Raw genomic sequence first — 13,704 nt, forward strand, 5'->3', positions numbered from 1 at the left:
CCTATGCCTGTGTCTTTGTATACCCTGGGAATACTGAATGGCAGGTTATCCACAAACGTTTGCTAAGAAGTGGAAGGAAGGAAAGAAGGAGGATCAGTGACCAACTGCTTCTTTCCTCATCATTCAACAAGCAGTTACCAGCAGGCACCTCTCATACATGTCAGGCCTGTGCTGGGAGCCAAGGCAGCACCTGCATTTGTCTACCAGTCCTCAGGCTGGCTGTGAGACATCGGGGTAAAGAGCCCAGGACAATTCCAGGAGAGCAGGAACTGGGAAGGTTGGGTGGAAGCTACTAAGGTGACAGGGCCCCACCCAGAGCTGTGACAGGAGGAAGGTAGACACAGGAGTTAGATGGAAGAGACTTTATAGGGCAGTATCAGAGCAAAAAGCCCTGGATAGGGGCTCCTTTGGCTCACTTTCATATCACTGTGTCAGTCTGGGAATTCAGTGGGATGAAAGACCGGGTCTCAGGAGAAAGACTAGACAAACAGCTCGGTCAGGCATCTAGTGGAGAAGACAGTGCTCCACGATCCACTTACCTGGGCAGGGCAAAATGTTGCATTCCTGGTATTCCAGGGATGGGCCCAGGCAAGGCATGCCCCCATACTTGGGCTCAGGGTTGTTGCAAACACGCTTCCGGTTCCGAATGCCCCGGCTGCAGTCGCGGCTGCACTGGGACCATGACGTCCAGGCTGACCAAGCCCCATTGACGGTATGAGCAGAGTATCTGCCAGCACGCAGGAAATCACCAGAAAGCCCTGCCAAGGACATGGCAAAGTGTGATTCTGGTAGGGGCTCTCAGCATAACCACAGTCCATGCTAACTTTCAGTCAGGATCAGCTGTCTGCTTTATTTCTAGAACTACCTTCTCAAGTTCAGTGCAGCCCTTTTCACACTTCAGAAGCCAAACATGCCACAGTTGAGTGATAATCTCCTATAACTCAAGCTTCTTTCCCGCAGTCGCTCTTAAATAAGGGTGCAAATAAGAGCTCCATCTGTGAAGGTGGTGAAGTCCTCACAGTTAGGAGGTCTGATATTTGTAGTTCATTTGTGTTTTGGAGAAATAACTTCTTACAAAGAAAATACAACTTTCTTGCTTCCCTTGGGAATTCTACAACAAACTGCCCTCATACGCAATGGGATAGGTGCTCCCGATGAAGGAAACCCATCTGGGAAAATGGAAACATGATTCAGACATTTTCTAAGCCTCTTCCTTCACCTGTTAACCTTGAACACATGAATAAACTCTGGTGAAAGGTGACCAGTTAACTGCTCCTGAATCAGGCTATAGAGACACCTGTCTCCTCCACAGAACCATGCTCTGAAACCAAACACACCCCTGAATGTCCTGGCCAAATTCAAACATTTCTATGAAGTTCAGAGCAAACTTACTAATAAAATCTGTTTCCCCAGGAACCAATGGAGCAGCAGCAGTTGGGGTGCTGGGGGTGGGAGGGGAGAGTGTCGGGAATCACAGCTTATGGGCTTGGAATACTGACTAGACGTCACATCTGCTGAGTATTTTAATTTGTTAAGTCATTTACGTAGCCATAGTCAAAATTTGTTTGTTTTGATGAACATGCCTACCCACTTACAATATTAGAAAATACTGAATACTTTTCTCAAATGTAAGCAATGTGACACAAGTTTTAACCAATAACTCTCAAAGTATACAATGAAGTTCTGGGGAACTGTGGTCATGAGAAGACAAATTTGCCAACAGCTCTCTACGGTCGTCCTTCTGTGCCTGTGGGTTCACATCTGCAGATTCAACCAACCACTGATTGAAAATATTTGAAAAAATAAATAAATAAAAAATAATAAAACAAGAAAAAGTAATACAAATTTTAAAAATGTAGTACCATTGGGCCGAGCCCGTGGCGCACTTGGTAGAGTGCTGCGCTGGGAGCGTGGCAACGCTCCCGCCGCGGGTTCGGATCCTATATAGGACTGACCAGTGCACTCACTGGCTGAGTGCCGGTCACGAAAAAACGACAAAAAAAAAAAAAAAAAAAAAAAAGCTCATATGCAAAAAAAAAAAAAAAAAAAATGTAGTACCATAATTACTTACATGGCAATTGCATTGTATTAAGTATTATAGATAATCTAGAGATGATTTAAAATATATTAGAGAATATGTGTGAGTTATATGAAAAGACTCAGTTATGTTATATCAGAGACTTGAGCATCTACGGATTTTGGCATCTGCAGGGGGTCCTGGAACCCCTCTCCTGCAGATTCTGAGGGGCAACTGTACATTGTTAAGCAACTTTGTTGTTTACTTAGAAACTCTGTCTCCAAAACACAGGCAGGATACACTTCAGAGACAGTGGGTTAGAAGTATCTATCTATCTGTTTTGAGCCGGGATTTTGGAGTTAATCGATAAAGAACAGCTATGCACAATTAAGCTTTATTTCATGTGGTCAGAGGCAAACAAGTCCAATTTTGTATTTTCAAGATATCAATACCAAAATGTGAACATGATCACCAGAAAAGTCATTAAGATGCAGGAAGGATAAAGTTCTTTTAAGGCCCTGTCCATGATATGCTTTTGGAGGAAATATAGGCCATCTTTGATAAACGTGTATTAAATTTGTCCTGAGTTTATATTATTAACATTTAAAACAAATATTAGCTTTGGTTTTATACATATTTGAGAATGAAAGAAAAAATATATTTATAAAAAATATAAGGAAAAAGACTAAAGTTAATATATAGAGAAACATTATCATTCATTTTCTCTTTCTCACTTTGATGTCATGAGAAATAAGGCAGTTCGGAGCCCACTTTGAAATAAGAGAATAAGTGAATAAATTGGAGATAAGGTTGCCAAATTTAGCAAATAAAATACAAAAACCTCAGTTAAAAAAAAGCTGCATATGGTATAGTTATATTTAAAAAGTTATATGAGACATAGTGATCCTAAAAAAGATTCATGGGACATAATTATGCTAGAAAACAATTCTAAAAAATATCTGATAACAATTCTGAAAAATATCTGAAATTCCAATTTCAATTTTTTTTTTAGTAATTTAAATTACTTCTTTATTGTGGTTCCTTTTTCTTTTTTATCTAGCTTGCTGTAATTCTGACTTTATTATTTATTTATTGAAGCATAATTAATTCACGTATTTGTAAGCTGACCATCAATACTTGTGTATAATATGTGGTGGTCAAATAAGGACAGTTAGCATATTCATCATTACGATACATAATCATTCTTTGTTCCCGTTAAACCAATTTCTCATTAATCTGTCATTAATTCCCCTTCCTCTCCCTCTCCCCCTGTTCTGTTCTCTCTTTCTAAAAGTTCACTGTATAGCAACACGGATGAGCTTGGAGAAAATTATGTTAAGTGAAATAAGCCTGGCACAGAAAGTGAAATACCGCACGTCCTCACTCATAAGTGGGAGCCGAATAAATAAATAAACAAATAAATGATAAAGAAAGAAAAAGGAAGGAAGAAAGAAACAACCATCATATTTCAATCCTTGTATTTATCTCACACGTTAACTGGAGATCACAAGATCATCTCTTGTGGAATGTAGATCTTTAAATTGGTTCTCAGTCATCTTTCTCATATGTCTTTTCTTATAACTAAAACAAAATTTTATATGAAATTAACAAGAGTATCATTTTGTTATTCATTTTTCTAAGTGGCTGGTGTTTTTTTAAATTTGTTTATTTAATCACTTAAAACCCTTTAATAAAACAGATGTTTCTTTTTCTCAAGAAACTACAGGGCCGAGCCCGTGGCGTACTTGGTAGAGTGCTGCGCTGGGAGTGCGGCGACGCTCCCGCCGCGGGTTCAGATCCTATATAGGACTGACCGGTGCACTCACTGGCTGAGTGCCGGTCACGAAAACTGACAAAAAAAAAGAAACTACAAGCTGTGTAATCACTGAACTATAGTTAACAATGGTTTGAGGTAAGGAGAGAGTTAACATCAGCAAAAACAATATGAGAAAGCATGCCTGTAAAGCAAGTGCTTTGACCACAATGGCGGGGCCTCCCAGCATCCAGGTGTTCACCAGCTCCCAGGAGGTGTGGAGATCTGTGACATGACAGCAGCTGGTGGCCGTCACACAGAGCTTTCCTCACTGAAGGAGGAACATTGAAGAGATTTACTAAACTTCTGTGAATTTATCCCACCGTGTCTGCCCAATGTGACAACTCACTGCTCAGTGGCATTTGTCAAGGCCAACCACTCTGGGTCTTCTCTAACGGTGCCTGTCCTTTCTATGCCACAGTCACATTAGGAGAATAAAGTAGAATCACAAACACAAAGATGCTGAGGAATCTTTAAGAAGGGTCTCGTGCAAGCTACAACTACCATTGTTCTCATTGAACCACGTTCCAAGGACCCATCTGTGAGTGTCTGTTTCCTTTTAAGAACTAGAAGAGATTTTGTCCAGTTAGATGTGAATATACAGAGAGATGAAGAACGAGGCAAAGAACGAAGCCCTTGGGGGCTGCCAGGCTCAGCCCCTTTTTCTGCAGTCAAGAACCCAGAGTGAGATGATCGTCCAGCATTAGGGCCAGGCAGAGGCCAATCCGGCTCCTACATCAGGCTCCCCCATGCCATCAATGTGGCATTCAAGGGCTTACATAATTAGGAGGGGCAAAGTGATTGCAAAGACTATGATAACATACTGGTATACTGAAAGATCCCTTTACAGATACAAACGAAGAAATGCACCTCCACTGTCTCTGTCCAGGTTGGGGATAAATAAAAGAAAAGCTTATTTTCAGCTTACATTTTTAGTGCCAGAAGATCTAAGGAAGATCACTGATCCTTCCTCAGTATACGTCTGATGCTAAACAAACCTCACACAAACTATTCAGTATCTATGATAAATACAGTGTTGTTTTGGGGGTTGAACTCACAGATCCACTTCAATATATGACTAAATTCTTTATAGGGTCTTTCCCTTCAGTTTCCTATAAAGTCAGTTCTGCTCTATAGGATTCATTGTTATAAAGATTGCTAAGCTATAAACAATCTAAAGGAACCATTCCCCTCTGTGCTCTTCTACGACCTTAGAGATACGCTCCGAGGCCCTTCCACGGAAGCGGGTCAGTCCCTGCGGACTCGCAGCTCACCATCCGGGGAGCAGCCGCTGCTGCCGTCACTAGAACAGTAGCGCATTTCGATCCTCTGTCTTCCCACTTCCAGTAAATTTGGGTCAGGCAGGCGGGCTTTGCATGTGTATCGGAATCGCTGCTCGTAGTGGCCACCATTGTCCGAGATGTTGACAGGGGTCCAGGGTGTCCAGGGTGTGGTCTTCTTTAGCTCAGGACAGGCGTTGGTGTTACACGACTGGTACTCCTGAGAGAGAAAATGCACAGCGAGTCTTACCATACAGCATAGACAGAGCAATCTCAGGAGGGTCCTCTTTCCTTTCCAGAAAAATAAGTCTCTCCAAAGCTTCACATCCTAAGACACTCAGCAGCTACACTACAAAATGAAAAACACATTTACGTTAAATTAGACCTTTAACAGAATGCTCAGTATTCAAGTCTTTTCTTAAAGGCATCTGCGCACTGTCTCCTGCGCAAACAATGAGAATGAGACGATAAATGTGGGGAAAAAAATGTTGATCTAATAAAAAGCATCTTCCTTTCATTTAATAAGTAACCAGAAATGCTGGTTATTCTGGTGTTAAGTTTAACTGTTTCCTTTAAAAGATTAAAGCTAAAATTATGGAACCAGAATTTTCTTTTTAGAGCCCATACATTTAGTTTGAAGTTAATAGCCATTTTAAGCCCTGGTATCACAGATTCAAAGTGTGAGAGTGGGAGGGCATCCCCAGGGTAACACAGTACAACACGTTTTCACGTATCCCAAGTTCCCATCATTTCTGCAGTTAACGCCTCCACGGTATTTCTCAGTGTTTCCTCCCCTCCCTCACAACCGGACACGTGCCTTGTAACCACAGCTGGGGGTTCCTGGGTAGTTAGCTCAGCATAGCGTAGATTTGAAAGTCTGGCAAGGGGGGTATGCTGTGTTTGGGGATAAGGAGTAGAATTTAGGACAAGGATGATGAAAATCTGCCTCCAGTACTTATTGATTTATTTGAAAATAATTCTAAATACTATGGATCTAGAAATAGAGCCAAATGTAAGAAATGCAGGGGTTAACCTTGGATGCAGGACCACATCGTGATCTCTCCATTGACAGTAAAGGAAATTCTACTAGAGGGACCCACAGTACATAATACACCTAGTTATGGCCACACTTCTAAAGATCTTTGTCAATGCATATAAAATAACAGTTAAATCATTCTGCATGCTTTATTATAAAACAAGAGAGCTGCTCTATCCTTTCCCCATCTCTTACAATTGGACGTTTTGATGCTTATCTCCATAGAACTAACAACTTGAATTTTCCAGTATTAAGCATTGTCCATAATTATTTACTATTTATTATTTATTATGGACAGCATTTTATTAACTACGCACTACGAAAAAGGAGGATTTAGCTCTTTAATCCCTACTCCACTTTCTGTGCCTCCCACAGTACTGCTGCCTTCCCATATCCCATTGTCTTAATGTAGTTACTCTGTAATTGTGGTTAGATCAAAATCAAGTGTTTGCAATTATCACTAGGTGAACACCACCCATACCAAAGAGAAGTGACGTGGTCAACTATGCTTGATTTATATTTCTTGTCCAGTTTCCTTCCAGTCCAAGTCAATGGTTCTTTTTTCGGGGGGGGGAGGTGTTTAGTTTCTATGACCTTGTCATTATTAATTCAGCACCCATCAGGTATTCAGCCACCAGGACCTGTACCAATTGCACACCCCTAAAGAAATCCCTCCGAGAACTCTCGGACCTGCTGCCACCTGGCTTCATTGCCCTCTGTGCTTGGTGCAGCACACACCTGTCCTGGATCACTGTGCACCTCCATGCTGGTTCCCTTCCCTTCTTCCCTGTGCTCCATCTTCTGTTTCCTGTATTACAAGTCTTCATCTTTCTTGGCTGGAATACGTCCTGCAATGTCATTCTAAACAAGGGTGCTCGCCAGGCAAACATGTAAGGCTCTATTATCATGAAACATCATTCTGCCACCTTCAAAGCCGACTAAAAGTTTGGTAGAAGTTTTAAGTTGGGAATAAGTTTCTGTTGGAATTGAAAGTCATGCTTCATGTGTTCTTTCTTCCAGTGTTGTTGAGAAACACTGAGCTGGTTTTATTTCTTATTCTTTACAAGGAACCTTTAGAAAAGTTCTCTCTGCAACCTGCAGGATCTTCTCTCTTCCCCAGGATTCTGAAATGGCATTATTATGTACTTAAGTTTGGGTAATTTTGGTAAACCATGATAATCTATAATTTCATGTCATTTGTTTTGGAAATATTCTTGAGGATTTTATTATTTCCTCTCCTCCATTTCCTCCCTCTTCTTTCTTGTGGGGACTCCTACTGTTTGGACATGATCTCTTGTACCCATCTTTAAACTTCTTATCTTTCATCTCACGATTTCCATCTCTTCATCTTTTTGCTCTATTTTCTGGGAGATTTCCTCAACGTTATTTTCCAAAATCATTACTGGAATTTTCATCTATCACATTTTAAATGTCAAAAAAACCCCACTTTTTGCCTCTTTTGTTCTTGATTACTCTGCTATTGCATGCTATTCTTATGTCCCTGGTCACACAACCTTCTCTGACTTGAGTGCACTGATGATAATTATTTTAAATTGTATTCTCTTTTTCTAGCTTCTGTATGCTCCCAGCTGCTGGTTTCTCTTCGCTTATTTGGATCTCTTGCACGTTAGATGAATTCTACTGATGGCTGGACATTCTTGGTTTTATGCTCATATTTAGAGTGCAGGGGTAAAATGTTTAATTGAAAGGTCTGAGCACAGGGCAAGAGTCACCAGTTATGAAGGTAACTGGTTGGGTAGTTTAGACAAGGAAAGCTGTCAGAATCTTAAACCTTTCCTGCTGGGCTCTTCTCAGACCCCTGGGAAGACTGCTCCTGTGCCCTGCCCTGCCTGGAGGGTGGAGGCTGAGCCACCAGGGGTCAGGGAGCCAGGAAGGAGGGCTGGGCTCTAGGTACCAATACACAGTCTTTCTTTTACTCTGTCTTTTTCATTTCCAAAGTCCCGTCTTTCAACGGAGCTCATTGCCAGGAGGTCCAGGGACTCTCTGTTTCTCTATCCAGAGAATAAACATCCTAATATTTGCTGGACAAAGCAGGTCTTGGACCCTTGGTGGAGTGGGAAAGGAGTCTAGACGTCTAAACTCTTAAACAGAACTGACCCAAACTTCATTTTGCCAGTAACAGAAAGTGGATCTGTGATTCCTGAGCATTCTGAGGACTCCATGGAGTGAATCAAGACAGTCCTTATCCATGTGCTGGGAGTCCCCAAGACCACTTCCAGTTTCTATGATCAGAAAGCTGAATTCACAGGACTCCCTGTATGGCAGCACACTCAACTACGATTTATTACAGTGGAAGAATACAAAGCAAAATTAGCAAGGGGAAAAGTCACATGTGGAAAAGTACAGATGAAACTGGGCCCAGTCAAGAGTCCCCTCCAGAAGAGTTATGCGGGAACGGGGGATGTGCTCAATTAGTGCCGCGATGAGTTGTGATGACTCACGTGAAATGTTCTCTAACAGGAAAACTCACTGGAGACTCGGTGCTTGGGGTTTGTACTGGGGTCTTGTCATGTAAGCACTTCTGCCTGGAATGTACCAAAAGTCCAGACTCCTTGAAGGAAGGCAGATATTTAGTACATACCACATTGTTTTTACAAACAATTTAGGCACAGTGAGCCACTCATCAGTCTGAGAATGATGCAAACCCTACAAAATGCCCATTCCCAGATGCCAGCCAACAGCCGACCTTACAAGCAGGCCTTTCTAAGGATCACTCAAGTCTTTTCTGCACAGTTTCCCTCTGATCGTCTTGAATCCATTTTTCTTGGACATGTTTTCAGATTCCACTTTTTAAAAAATAAAACCTGATTCTTCTTTCTTTTTTTCTCGGGGGGGGGGGGGTTATGTATCACAAAAACAATCCCTTTAATATTATATTAGCAAGTTTCCAGTAGAAGAGAAAGTAGCTGTGTGTGTCCACACCACTGGCTTTACCTGGAAGCCTAATACAATCTGTATTTCACCTTTGTGATAATTATTCTAACTAGGTTTCTTTACTCATAATCCATCTTTTAAAAAAATTTTTCACCATGAACAATACTCAGGAGTTCTCCTTCATATGTGTGACATCATCAGCTTTTAACAGAAAATATGTAAAGCAATCATCTCTGCTTCTTTAATTTAATACCCCCTAGCCATTCCTCCCAGCCCACACCATCCCCCCACCCCAAATACTAGAAAGATAGATGACTTCTTTTGCCTTTGCTGACAGCATCTTTTATTAGGGCATCTTTTGGATGCTGCCTCCTAAATGGAAAAGCCTCAATGAATTCCATAAATTCAATTGTGTGAAAAGGTAGGCACAAAACGTGTGTGCTCTTTTTCTCACTTGGAATAGAAGCCACGTGACAGGTGCACAACAAACCCTCGTTTTGGTCCTCTGTGCCTACAGTGCAGGCACACTGTCATACCCAGGTTGAAAACACCCTATGCTTCTGTCCTTCCCTCCATCCCTCTATGCCAGCACGGCTGGGCAGGTATCCAAGAGCTCCTTGCTGAAATGGACTCAAACATGTGAGGTTTATGGACCTGTGCTTAAAACGTGCAGGTCTTTCGGCATTAACAAGTGTGACATTACCTATAGAATAGTAAGATCCTACATGTTAACAAACAGATGTAGAGAGTATTCCCGATAATTCTTACTTCCCCACACTTGAAATTTCGTTTCTATGGAGATGAATTTAATTTTTGAAATAGATGGGTGGCAAATACATTTGAAAGGTGGCTCAAGGGTTGGGGTTGGCAATTGTGTGCTGGTCCCAGCAGCACAGAGTGACACATGTCCCAGAGTTAGGCACAGCTCACAGCTGAGAAAGTTCAATTCAGGCATATCAGATCTCAGCCGCCAACAGCAGAGTCTGCCCTTGTGTTCTTACTTCCTCATGGTACTGAGTCTAACATGAAACTCTGGACTTCTTTCAACTGCCTTTTCAAGTTTGATTATGATGCATTCACTTGAAGTATCAAAATATAAAATGCTGAGATGGCATGACCAATCTGTTTTATATTAATTACCAAAATTATGAAGTGATTCAATGCCACTGTGACTACTTCACACAGCTTACTTGGACACGAATGCTACAATTTCCTGGAGAGCTGCTGCTACGACTGCCCAAATTTGAATGGGACTTGAATATCACTGCATTTAACAATAAAGAAATACATGATTTAAAAAAGTATTTCAGGGAGCTCATTACTATTAATCACCACATAGAATTCTGGATATTCTGTTGAAAAATATCAGATAAGAATGGTTACTAAGCAACTTTAAACAATTCCTGAAAATATGTTCCCTGCGTATTCTCTCTCTCAGTCAACGGTGATAAACCATCTGTTTAGAAGTTCGGTCCAGAAACCTGGGAGACACTATGCTGGTCCTTTCTCACTTCTATGCCAAGTCTCATACACATGGCCTCTGTCATTCTTTCCTATCTTGCTTGTCTATCTTCTAACTGAGGCCACCATCACTGCAGGACTGTTTTACAGAACCGAAGCATGCATTTCACCCCAGTTTGTCTATTTATAATTCTGCCTACACCAGTCAACTGCAAGTTTCCAATCTTGAGCACACTCACAGTAATTTATTTGGTGAATAGAGAAATCACATGGATCAAGTAACAGATAAGCCTATTCAAGTGGAATTTGCGTAAATGTAGGGAACAAATTTAGATGGTTAAGTGGAGCCTCCTGTTTTGCTGTTTATTTTTCCTTTCAGAAAACTAAAATATCTTATATCTCATAGATTGAAAGTAGAGAGAGATGGATACAATCCAAGCAGCATTTTGACAGCATATGCTCAGCACAAAGTACAAAATACCCTTAAAGTCATTTCACCAATAGCTGAATATATAAACCAAATTTATTCTCATGTGGAATACTTATGGTTCCCATATGTATTTATCAAGTTCTCTTTCAGTAACTAAGCTTGGTATGCTAAGACAAAGGCTATTCCACATAAAAAAAATAACAAAGTAATCCAACTGCACTTGCAGAGGGACAAAGCACTCAAGCATGTGCATGGAAGTGGATCTATGATCCCAGAAGCCTGTTGCAAACGGTGCAAAGGTTGACAGGAAGTTCTGGAAGTTAGTTTCATGGTACCCACTAAGGAAGATATGGAAAGGAAGGTAGTGGACTAAAAACTATATGGTCACAGAGTGACTTTTGCTTCCCACCAAGAAGTAGTTAAAGAAACTGGATTAACCTTTTCACCAAAATAACAAAACATAAAGCAACAATTCTTAAGACATTGGACCTTAGGCAATGAAGGCCAGTGATCACTGAGTAATGCAAATGAGGGGAGCCCCACGAGTGTCCCAGCCTACAGCCCTGAGAAGGTTCCCAGGCCGTGGCACAGGCAGCAGGAACCCAGGCACAGACTCGAGACCGAGGAGCAGAGCTGGGAGCTAGGGTGCCATAGTGCCTGGGGTTCTCGGAAAGGAGAGAGCTGCCCAAAGAGAAAACTCCAGAGACACGCGGAGGTCTCCTCCAGTATTCAACTGGGCAAAAACCAGCAAAGGTGTGTGAAGAAACTCCACAGGGGTGGGGGGAAGGCCCACGTGAGAAGATCAGAGGGAACAGTGTGTATCACTCACTCGGGCTGGTGAAGGGAGCTTGCTCCTGAGAGCAAGAGTGAACGATGAGTTTTGCTCCTAATTCACGGGCATCAGGTAGGTATCAAGGAGGGCCTTGCCTCCACAGCGGGGATCCCCAGACTGAATGCTGCTCTGATCTCCACTAACACACAGCCCAAAAACAGGAATCAAAACCGTCACACTGGTTTTATGCAACTTAATCACATCCCAAAAGAGAATTGCAGCATATTTTTAGGGCAATAAAGTTATCCAGCCCACAACCAGGTAAAATTCACAATGTCGTGAATCCAATCTCAAGTTTCCAGGTGTGCAAAGAGACCAAAAACCATAACTTATTATGAGGAGAAAAATCCGTCTGTTGAAACTAATGCTGAAATGATACAGATGACAGAATACGTAGTTCAGGAACATTAAAAGAGTTATTATGACTTTATTCCATATGTTCAAGGAGCCAGAAGAAAGACTGAACACATTAAGTAGACCTGGAAGATTAAAGGAAGTAACTGTAACATATCAACTGTATGTAACATTCCCAGATAATTGCCAACACGTTCTATGAGACCAACTTTAGTCTGATATCGAAACCTGACAAAGACATTAGAAGGAAAGAAAACTACAGGGGTGTATCCCCCATGACCTTAGATGCTAAAATTTTTAACAAGTCAAACCCAAGAATACATAAAAAGGTTAATACCTCATTATTAAGTGGGGATTATGTTAGAGATGCAAGGCTGGGTTAACACTGAAATTCTATTAATGTAATTCACCATATTAACTACCTAGAAAGTAAACCCATGTGATCGTCTCAACAGATGCAAAAAAATCATTTGATAAAATCCAGTTGCTCTTTATAAAAATTACCAATTAACTAGAAATAGAAAGAAATTTCCTAAATCTCATGAAGAACATGTACTAAAACATACATGTAGCATCATTCTGAATAATTATGGCCTGCCTGCTTTCCTCCTATGATCAAGAACAAGGCAAGGATGTCTGCCCCACTACTTCTCCTCAAATTATGGTGCAGGGTCTAGCCAGGACAATCAGGAAAGAAAAATAAACAAAAGTTATCCATATTCTGAGGAAGAAGTAATTTTCTCTTTAGTTACAAACAATATGATTGTCTATGTAGAAAGTGTTATAGAATTCACAAAAAACTACTACAAGTAATTTATAAAGGCTGAGAATCAAAACAAAATATTTCATTCCTATGTACTAGCAAAAGTCTTATTGATAGTTTCACGGATGTACACCAATGTTCAAACATCAAATTTTATACTTTACACATGTGTACTTCATTGTATGCCAATCATACCTCAATAAAGCTATTAAAATTATATGGTCACAGAAAAACAAGCCTCTTGCTGACAAATGATGGCTTCCTTGCTCATTTAAAAATGCTATATAAAACCACTGTGAGTTTATACATACATTCAGTAATTTAATTACTGTAATGTTTTCATGTGATTAATGTTGGGATATTTGGGACTGAATATAACCACTAAGTATTTGTAGATAAATGCTTCACAAACACAACATGCACTGTCATCTTCAGTTTTACTTGTCATCGTATATACCTGAAAAATGATGCTATTTTCTGTCAAACGGCCACCGGCGTAGCAACTGTGTGTGACAGCATGTGTGTGTGTGCGTGCATGTGTGTGGCCTGAGTATGTCCCCCATTCTTTTATAACCACCCATGCCTCTTGTAGTCAGTTTCTTTGGCTGCAGTGCGTTTTCAGGCTGGGACAGGTCTTGAACATGAAGGAATTACACTTGCCTTCCACAGGAGCTGGAAAAGTTTTTGAGTCACAGATGGCCTGGTGGAGTGAGAACCCAGCTGCAGGCCAATTTCTTACTTACTCCCTGTCTAACCAGACTGAAAATAATCTTTAAATGCTTAGAACTCATCTCCACTAATGCCAAATGAGTGGTTAGACAGG

At 41.0% G+C, this 13,704-nt stretch overlaps 1 protein-coding gene across 2 annotated transcripts in view; it reads right to left on the reverse strand.

The window, feature by feature from the left end:
• SEMA5A (semaphorin 5A) overlaps positions 1 to 13,704 on the reverse strand; it is a 484,391-nt gene that overhangs the window by 18,656 nt on the left and 452,031 nt on the right. For both annotated transcript variants that reach the window (XM_063085994.1, XM_063085995.1), the window contains exons 17-18: positions 5,105 to 5,330; positions 540 to 758 (exon numbers count right to left, since the gene is read on the reverse strand). In XM_063085994.1, the coding sequence (XP_062942064.1) occupies positions 540 to 758; positions 5,105 to 5,330 (445 nt within the window). The remainder of the gene's footprint in view (positions 1 to 539; positions 759 to 5,104; positions 5,331 to 13,704) is intronic.

The sequence above is a fragment of the Cynocephalus volans genome, chromosome 2 (assembly GCF_027409185.1).
Source record: "Cynocephalus volans isolate mCynVol1 chromosome 2, mCynVol1.pri, whole genome shotgun sequence".
Classification (NCBI taxonomy): Eukaryota; Metazoa; Chordata; class Mammalia; order Dermoptera; family Cynocephalidae; genus Cynocephalus; species Cynocephalus volans.